Source organism: Protopterus annectens, chromosome 2.part1 (assembly GCF_019279795.1).
Source record: "Protopterus annectens isolate FY-2018-M chromosome 2.part1, PAN1.0, whole genome shotgun sequence".
Taxonomy (NCBI): domain Eukaryota; kingdom Metazoa; phylum Chordata; order Ceratodontiformes; family Protopteridae; genus Protopterus; species Protopterus annectens.
The window spans coordinates 1,452,286,601-1,452,296,424 of record NC_056729.1 but is presented as its reverse complement, the minus strand read 5'-3'; the positions used below and the strand labels follow the sequence as shown (position 1 = coordinate 1,452,296,424).

General features: G+C 44.5%; 1 protein-coding gene across 3 annotated transcripts in view; it reads right to left on the bottom strand.

The window, feature by feature from the left end:
- The window catches only part of PDS5A (PDS5 cohesin associated factor A), a 4,482,835-nt gene that overhangs the window by 3,844,412 nt on the left and 628,599 nt on the right, over positions 1-9,824 (bottom strand). For all 3 annotated transcript variants that reach the window (XM_044062931.1, XM_044062930.1, XM_044062932.1), the window contains exon 10: positions 962-1,056. In XM_044062931.1, the coding sequence (XP_043918866.1) occupies positions 962-1,056 (95 nt within the window). The remainder of the gene's footprint in view (positions 1-961; positions 1,057-9,824) is intronic.

Sequence of the window (9,824 nt, the reverse complement as noted above, 5' to 3'; positions counted from 1 at the left end):
CCAATAAGCATTCTGTAGGAAATAAACAATGAGTAAAAGTCACACAGACAAAACCAATCAGAAAAACTTAAAGAAAAATCTAGCCAAGCTAGACTTTCCACTTTGTGATTCCTTAAAACCTCTTGCATAACAGGTAACATGGGATATATGGAAATGACCCCTTAAGGGCATCACGTGTTTCAGCTGTATGACAGTTCTGTATCTCCATGACTTGTTTTCCTTTTTAAGTCTGTTATGGACAAATTCAGGCCAATAAAGCCAACTGGCCTGAATTTGTCCATAACAGACTTAAAAAAGGAAAAAGTCACAAACATTCAGAATTGTCATATAGCTGAAACACCTGATGTCCTTCAGGGGGCATTTCCATGTATCCCATGTTACCTCTAAGGCAAGAGTCTTTAAGGAATCACACAGCGGAAAGTCTAGCTTGGCTAGATTTTTCTTCAAGTGTTTACTGATCATTCTGTAGGTAGGAAAATTCATTCTCAGAATACAAGACATTATGTTTGAAGTATAGTTGTCCTCAAACTGCAGCTGTAAATTAGTAGTACACCTTCACTAACAAAATGTATGTGCCTGTGCTTTAAAAACTGATACAAACATTTTTTACTGTTTCTCAGCAATAATGTGGATTACCTATAGATGCATTTCTTACATTACCTTCTCAGTTAACTATGAAGCTTTACAATATGATATCCTTTATCAACCAAATTAATTAGATAAGTTTATTTTTCTAACATGTCAAGAAGCCAAGATATATTACTTTAGCTGCAACTAAGAGAACTTCTGAAGAAATTACATTGTTAAATTTTCCAGTACTTCACAAGGTCGTCAACTGGTGTCTTGTTCATTTTTCTTTTCAGAATTAAGATTTCTTCCTGACAATTTTCAAAGGGTGACAGAAATTACATAAAAGTGTCATGTAACTAGGCTTTTAGCTTAGCAAAGCCAAAACTCTTACCAGTAAGATCTCTGGCTAAACCAGGATGGTTCATCAAACAGTGACTCGCAAATTTGACACATTCCAACCTGACAGGCACATGGATATCATTGAATCTGTTTGGAGAAAAAAGGCAAACATAAGTTTTAATGAAATGTTAGTGAACTACAGAGCAAAAGCACAAAACTAATGTGCACTCACCACTACAATACATTTGTATAGGATATCATTTTTAGTGGAAAAGTGATTATGAATTCTTCTGCTACCTTGAGCCCACCCATGTTTCTTTAAAGCTGGTGAGTACACAGGGATGATGCATATGTCTTCCAGCAGTGCTGGCTATATTGTCACTTTGCATTGGCACTGCATGCCTAGTCCCTGTACCTACCTGTTTGTCCAAGCCACACAATTCCATGTTGCAGTATTCCTACTATGGGAGCCTCTACTTCAGGCGACCCGAACGTCCGGCTCCTATGCAAAAGCTTAAGCTTGGTTGCTGCCAGGTGCGTGGGGCATAAATCATCGGCCTCAAATGTGACATCTGCACACACAGCCTCAAAAAGTACAGTTTTGTACCTACCATAAATGTAGATGTTCGAGTGTAAACACTGCTGCAGTCATTACACTTGGGTTATCCTGCCGTCAGGCAGTTCCCCAGTCGGCCTGAGTTCCAAAGTCTTGGTTCGGCGTCAGTTGCTGTCGCCTCCTCCCTGACGTCAGTGCAAAGTACAGTTTTGTACCTACCATAAATGTAGATGTCCGATAGGTATGCATCTGCAGTCCTTACATATGGGTTGTCCTGCCTCAGGCAGCCCTTCGGTCGGCCGGATTCCAAAGTCTGGGTCTGGCCGCTGATGTCGCCTTTCCCCGGCCACAGCCTGGGGTATAAAAGCATCAGCCGACGCCATCTTCCTCAGTTTTTCTTGCCCCAGATGCCAGGTGCCCTCTAAGGAAGGCTAAATTTGGAGAGATGCAATAAATTCCAAACATGCACAGAAATATAAAACAAATGCACCATAATAGATAACCCCAGCTAGCTATGAGAGGGATAAGTACCCAAGAAATACCACAGAGGGGAAGGAGGGAGGGTAAACCTGACTGCAGATGCATACCTATCGGACATCTACATTTATGGTAGGTACAAAACTGTACTATGTCCATCAAGGATGCATCTGCAGTCCTTACATATGGGTAGAATACTACCAAAAATATAATGAGTTATGCTGAAGACCTGTAATACTAGTCCAAACAAGTGAAGAAAAACAAAGTGCAGGTCACCGCTGAATCTGTTCAAAAACTTCTTTAATAGTAAAGTTGGAACAAATCCTTCATCAGACATAATGATTATGTCTGATGAAGGATTTGTTCCGAAAGCGCTTACTTTTTATTAAAGAAGTTTTTGAACAGATTCAGCGGTGACCTGCACTTTGTTTTTCTTCATATGGGTAGAATACCATAGCCAATCTGGGGGTGGTAGGATCTAAGAAAAGGATGGTGTAGCTAAAATGCCCTGCAGGACTGCCGTAGCAAAGCCTGCTCTGGATCTGGAATATAAGGGTAAGTTGTAATGCTTGGAAAATGTATGCACGGAGCTCCATGTAGCAGCTTCTAAAATGTCCTTGGTAGCCACTCCTCTTAAGAAGGCTGTGGAGGTGGCTGTGGCTCTGGTGGAATGAGGTCTAATGTTAGCTGGCACAGTTTTGCCATGAAAAGAGTAACAGAATCGAATGCAATTCCCTATCCATTTTGAAATTGTCTGTTTGGAAATTGCTTTTCCTTGTACACCAGCACATATGCTACAAACAGCTGCAGTTTTTCTGTAAGTCTTAGTTCTGTCCAAGTAGTAGCGCAACTGTCTGTGAATGTCCAGGATATGCAGAAGTTTCTCCCCTTTGTTTTGTGGATTTGGAAAGAAGGTAGGCAGGTGAATAGCTTGGTTCAATGAGACCCTGGATACCACCTTTGGCATGAATAAAGAATTGGTTCTCAATGAGACTCTGTCCTGATGAAAAATAAGAAATGGTTGTACTGCCATGAGGGCCTGCAACTCAGATACTCTTCTTGCTGAGGTTATGGCCAGAAGGAAGGCAGTCTTCCAAGACAGGAACTGTAGTTCTGAAGATGCTGCTGGTTCAAAGGGAGGTAGAGTTAATTTTTCCAACATGAAGTTAAGGTCCCATGTAGGCACTGGTGGTTTCCTTGGAGGATTGATGTTTTTAATTCCTCTTAGAAACTGCCTTAGGAGAGGATGAGAGAAGACAGGTGGATCAGTATTGTATTCTGCTGAAATTGCTGAAGCATGAATTTTTATGGAAGAGTAAGAAAGGCCATTGTGGAGCATTTCTGCCAAGTATTCCAGGATATGTGCCATGTTCATCACTGTCGCATCTAGGCCCTTTGTGGTGCTCCAAGTGCGAAATCTTTTCCATTTAGCTGAATATGCCTTTCTTGTGGAAGGCCGGCGAGCTTCCATGATGACACCCTTCACTCTCTTGGATAGCTTATCCTGGTGAGGAGTCAAGGTATTCTCCAGGCTGTCAGCTGCAAGGTTGTCAGGCTGGAGTGCAGAGTTCTGTAATTGTGCTGTGTCAGAAGAAGTGGCCATTGTGGTAGAAGCCACAGTTTCGTGCCTGACATGCTCTTTAACAGTGGGTACCAGTGCTGTCTTGGCCAGTCTGGAGCTATCAGAATCACTTTTGGCTGCTCTGTCCTGATCTTCAGTAAGACCTTGGTCATTAATGGAAGAGGAGGAAATGCATACACTGTTAGAGTATTCCAGATGAAAGAGAGGGCGTCCACTTTCCATGCTTGTGGGTGATATGTCCTTGAGCAGAATTTCTTCAGCTGATGGTTGTGGTGGGAGGCAAAAAGATCTATGTCCGGCCTCCCCCATGATTGTGTTATCTGAAGGAAGATATCTGGGTGCAGCATCCATTCGTGTGGATCCATGATATTTCTGCTTAGGCTGTCCGCCAGTATATTGTCTTTTCCTGGCACAAACTGGGATTGCAGCTCTATATTGAGTTTTAGGGAAAGTTCCCAAAGATTCATTGCCAGCCTGCAAGGAGGGTAGGAATGGGTACCTCCTTGCTTATTTATGTACCACATAACTGTGGTATTGTCTGTCCTTATTAGCAGGTGGCCTTGATGCAGAAAGTGTTTGAAGGCCTTGATTGCATGTATCACTGCCAGCATTTCCTTTTGGTTTATGTCCATGCGCAATTCTTTCTGTGACCATTGTCCTTGAATGCATCTGCCCTCCACGTGTGCTCCCCATTCATGGTCTGAAGCGTCCGTTGTAATGGTTTGGCTGGTTAATGGTTTGCTGAAGGGCAGACCCCTGTTTGACTGGCTTGCTTGGGCCCACCACAGAAATTCCTTTTGAAGGCATGGAATGAGTGGTATCAAAGCTTCTAGGCTGTGACTGTGCTGAGACCATAAACTCCTTAGGTACCATTGTAGTTTCCTCATATGCAGCCTTGCTTGTGGAATCAGAAGAATGCAAGATGCCATGCAACCCAGGGCCTGCAGGATTTTCCTTGCAGTCAGCTGAGTTTGTTTTGTCAGATTTTTGAAATAATCCGGTAGTTGTCTGTTTTTCTTCTGTGAGAAAAGCCATTTGGGTGGTTGTATCTAGTTTCGCACCCAGAAAAGTTATTCTTTGGGATGGAACAAGTCTTGATTTGTGAATGTTGACTGTGTATCCCAAGGCCTGAAGTAGGCAGATGGCATAATTCAAGTGTTTTACCAAAGTTTGTTGGCTGTCCGCTTGTATAAGGCAGTCGTCCAGATATGGGTATATTTGAATCCCCTGAAGTCTGCAGTGAACAATTACTGATGCCAGGCATTTCGTGAATACTCTGGGCGCAGTAGATAAGCCAAAGGGCAATGCTGAGAATTGATAATGCTCTGAACCTGCAAGAAATCTGAGGTGTCTTCTGCAACTTTGTCTGATAGGGACATGCAGGTATGCCTCCTTGAGGTCTAGAGTTACCAGCCAAGACCCCTTGCCCAGCATGGGAAGGAGTTGCTGTAGGGTCAGCATTTTGAATTTTGGCACAATGAGATAAGTATTCAGTGCAGACAAGTCGAGAATAGGCCTCCATTGTTTTTCTTTTCTTGGGACAAGGAATAGTCTGGAATAAAATCCTTGGCCTTGTTCTGTGAGAGGAACTTTTTCTATAGCTTTCATTTGCAATAGGTTGGAAATTTGTTTCAAAGCCTCTGCCCTTTGATTCGGTGGCAGGTTTGGCATGCCTTTTCTTTTTGGTAATGTATGAAAATGGAACCTGTATCCTTTGTCTATTATTTGCAGTGTCCATTTGTCCCTTGTAATACTGTGCCAATTTTTTGAGAATAAGGATAGCTTTCTGCCCAAAGGTGCTTCCAATTGAGCCCTGGTTGGCGGGGTCAAGGTAAAGTCATTGAGTCTGTCCTTGTGCAGCAGTTGTAGGTCCTGCACTACCTCTCTGGTTAGGAGGCTGCCATTGATGTCCTCTGTAGGAGCCTCTAGCTTGCCCTCTACCTCTGGCACGCCTGTTCTTGCCTCTTTGAAATCTCTCTGTGTCTGGAAAGGACCAATTCTTAGAAGGCCAATTTCTGCTGAATCTTGGTGGTTGGACCTGGAGAAAATCTTTGAGTGTTTGTACAGATTTAGCCTTTTCCTCAAATTTCTTTAAGACCTCCTGAGCAGTGGAGCCAAATAACTTTTGCTTTTCCAGTGGCGCATCCAGAAGCTTTGCTTTAACGTGATCTGGCAGAGTTTGTTCCTTCAGCCAAGCATGCCTACGTATGACTGCACCTGTCATTGCTGACCTACATGAAGCTTCCAATGCATCATAACCACACTGCAAGAAATGGTTGCTAACCTGTTGGGAGTTATGTGCCAGATCCTGAAGTGACTTGCGATCTAGGGGTTCAGGTGAAGACAGTTTTTTATGCAATTCATCTAACAAATACTCTTGGTACTGTATCATATGGAATTGACAATTTAATGCCCTCATAGAAAGAGTGGAAGAAGTATACACTTTTTTACCCCATCTCTCTAAAGCCCTGGACTCCCTTTCAGAGGGGAGTGGATTTTTAGTAGTGGCAGTTGCAACCCCTTTAGGGCCCTGGGAAATGGTTTTTGGGTCAGCAGAGTGGGCCTTGTAAAGGAAATGATGAGAGTCCGGGACCCTGTAGTACCTATCGGGTTTGACAGGAGCCGGAGGAAGGGAGTCAGGGGTAATGCTAGCCTCAGTACACATCATCAATGACATTCAAAACAGGAGGAATAGCCAAAGGTCTATGCTGAGGTAAATGCAAAAAAGTCCTTAATCTCTTCATGGAATCAGAGAATTCCTGGCCCTGCCATTTGAAATGCTCTCTCATGGAGTGAAGGGTCTCCCCAAAGGACAGCTCTTCAGGAGGGGAGGCCGAGGGAATAGATTCCTCTGCATCAGAATCCCCGTAGGCCGTAAAGGCCTCCTCCTGGTAGTCCGATAGAGCAGAGCCATCTGAGGCCTCATCAGAGGACTGGGGATCAGTGGGCTCAACCCTGGGCCTTTTGTCTAGAGGAGGTTGACAGCCCCTGTCCAGATGTGGCTGAGAGCCCTTAATTAAGGAAATAAGGTCCTCAGCTAAACTTAAAATCTGTGAACCTGTAGTGGATCCCTGAGGAATAGCCTTGGGAGGTAGAGATTTTGGCTGTTTAGCAGCTTTAGCCCTTGTGAATGCCTTTATGGACATGGATGCAGGAGGCCTGGCTGTAGTTTTGTCTACAGAATTGGTGTCGGATGTTTCCAGAACACCGGTTTCTGAGGGAAATTCTATAACCGACTCAGAAGAGGCCTCCGGGGCTGAGGTTGTCGGTTGTGCGGTTTTGACAGTCGGAAGTACCAAGGACTCTGTTTCAGCAGAGACCGAGACACTCACTGTAGGCCTAGGCGTGGTTTCAGCCGTAACCACGGTCTGCGTGTGTCGGTCCTTGTCCTTCCGTTTTTTGGTTAAATGACAAGTCGGAGTCTCCGATGGCATATTTTAACAGAAACTAGCCCCAAAATATTCCTCTGCAAACTCCGCCCGACGCCTAAGAGTGTGTCGATTTAAGGAAGCACAGGCGGTACAGGCCGAGACGTCGTGGTCTGGGCCTAGGCAGGGGAGGCAGTAAGAGTGGAAATCCTTATGAGGTATTTGTTTCCCACAAGTTAAGCAATTATTAACTTTAAGCGTTTGATCTGACATCGGCTGAGGCAAGAAAGAGTCCCCAACGGGGTACTTAGCTTTTGAAGTCTTCGGTAGCTTAAGTTACAGGAGCTGGCCGACCTGCACTTGCGAACTGCTTCTGCTTCGGGAACCACGCGGCAAGAAAGACTGAGGAAGATGGCGTCGGCTGACGCTTTTATACCCCAGGCGCTCTGCCGTCGGGGAAAGGGTGACATCAGCCGACGCTGGACCCAGACTTTGGAATCCAGCCGACCGAAGGACTGCCTGAGGCAGGACAACCCATATGTAAGGACTGCAGATGCATCCTTGAAGGACATCAGGGGTATATAAGATGCAACCAACGTCATTTTCTTCAGTTTTTCTTGCCCCAGATGTCAGGTGCCCCCAAATAGGTAGGCAATTCAAATTGCTAATAAAACATACATAAGAAAAGCAAACAACAATTTTCAGTTACCAGCAAATACTCCCCATAGGTAGTAAAGGGTAGAAGGCATAGGTACGTACTAGCAAGTAAGAGGGGAAGGAGGGAGAGTAACCTGGACTGCAGCAGTGTTTACACTTTAACATCTACATTTATGGTAGGTACAAAACTGTATTATGTTCATCATGTTACACTGCTGCAGTCATTACACTTGGGTGGAATCCCAAAGCTGAGGTAGGGAGGCTTGATCTATAAGGCATTAGGGGTGGCTATAAGGCCCTGCAGCACAGCAGTGGCGAAGCCAGCTCTGGATTTGGAGTATAAAGGCAAATGGTAATGCTTGGTGAAGGTATGCACAGAACTCCATGTTGCTGCTTCCAAAATATCCTTGGTAGGTACTCCTCTGAGGTAGGCAGTTGAAGTGGCTGTTGCCCTGGTGGAGTGAGATCTAAAGCTGCTAGGTACAGGTTTCCCATGGTGAGTATAGCAGAAACGTATACAATGTCCTATCCATTTTGAGATAGTCTGCTTTGAAATGGCTTTTCTCTGTGCTCCTGCAGCATATGCTACCAATAATTGCTCAGATTTTCTGAAAGCTTTGGTTTTGTCCAAGTAGAAGCATAACTGCCTGTGAATGTCCAAAGAATGTAGAAGTCTCTCCCTTTTGTTCTGTGGTTTTGGATAAAAAGTTGGCAAGTGAATAGTTTGGTTTAGAGCCACACTTGATACCACCTTTGGCATAAACGTACGGTTAGTTCTTAAAGACACCCTGTCCTGGTGGAAAATGAGGAAATTTTCCACTGCCATCAGTGCCTGTAATTCTGAAACTCTTCTTGCTGATGTTATTGCCAGTAGCAGAGCAGTTTTCCAAGAGATGTATTTTAATTCTGCTGTATTAGCTGGCTCAAAAGGATGTAAAGTTAATTTTTCCAAAACAAAGGTGAGGTCCCTAGTTGGTGTAGGTGCTCTACGGGGCGGTATTATGTTTTTAGCCCCTCTGAGATACTGTTTGAGCAAAGGATTAAAAATAATTGGTGGAGCCGTGTTGTAAAGAGCAGAAATGGCCGAGGCGTGGATCTTGATGGATGAGAAAGAGAGGACCTTGTCCAGCATCTCAGTTAAATATTGAAGTATCTGAGGAATGTTTGGGACAAGAGGGTCAAGACTATGCGCCTAGTTCCAGGCACAGAATCTCTTCCATTTATCCGAGTAGGCTTTCCTGGTGCTAGGCCTTCTGGCCTCCAGAATGACATCCATAACAGCTTTGGAGAGAGGCATTGCTTGCTTGACTAAGGAATTTTCCATGCAGCTAGGTTTAAGGTCTTTAGCTGGCTGTGAAGTATCCGATAGTTGTACTGTGTCAGCAAATGTGGGATTTGAGGCAAAATCCAGGGTGGCTCTTGTGCTAAGTTCTTTAAGATTGGGTATCAGTGCTGGCATGGCCAGTCTGGTGCAATCAGGATCATCTTTGGCTCTTCTTGCCTGGCTTTTATGAGTACCTTTGGAAGGAGAGGTAAAGGAGGGAAAGCGTATACTTGTAGTTTTTTCCAGGTGAATGAGGGGGGGCATCCACTTTCCATGCTTGTGGATGGTAGCTCCTTGTGCAGAATATTTGTAGCTGGCAGTTCATTGGGGAAGCAAACAGATCTACGTCCAGGCTCCACCATTTTTGTGTTATCATTCTGAATATTTGTGGATTCATTTCCCATTCGTGTGGGTCCATAATGTTTCTGCTTAGATCAACTGCCAGTGTGTTTTTCTCTCCTGGCAGGAATTGTGCTTGCAGATGAACTTGGTAGTTTAGAGCTGTGTTCCACAAGGTCATGGCTTGTCTGCAGAGGGGGTAGGAGTGTGTGCCCCCTTGCTTATGTACCACATAACTGTGGTGTTGTCTGTCTTTAGTAGTAATTGTCCTGGATGCAGTAGGTCCTTGAAAGCTATAATAGCATTTCGTACAGCTAGCATCTCTTTTTGATTGATGTGGAGATGTCTTGGCTCTGTGGGCCACTCGCCCTGAATACATTTTCCTGCCATGTGTGCTCCCCAGGCGTAATCCGATGCATCTGTTGTCAGTGTTTGCCTGGCTGTGGGTTGAGTGAAAGGCTGTCCCTTGTTGAGGTGACAAGCTTGAGCCCACCATCGAAATTCCTGTTGGAGGCAAGGAATTAGTGGTATAACTGTTTCCAAACTTTACAGTGTTGAGAACATATGCTCTTTAGGTACCATTGTAGTTTCCTCATATGCAATCTGGCATAT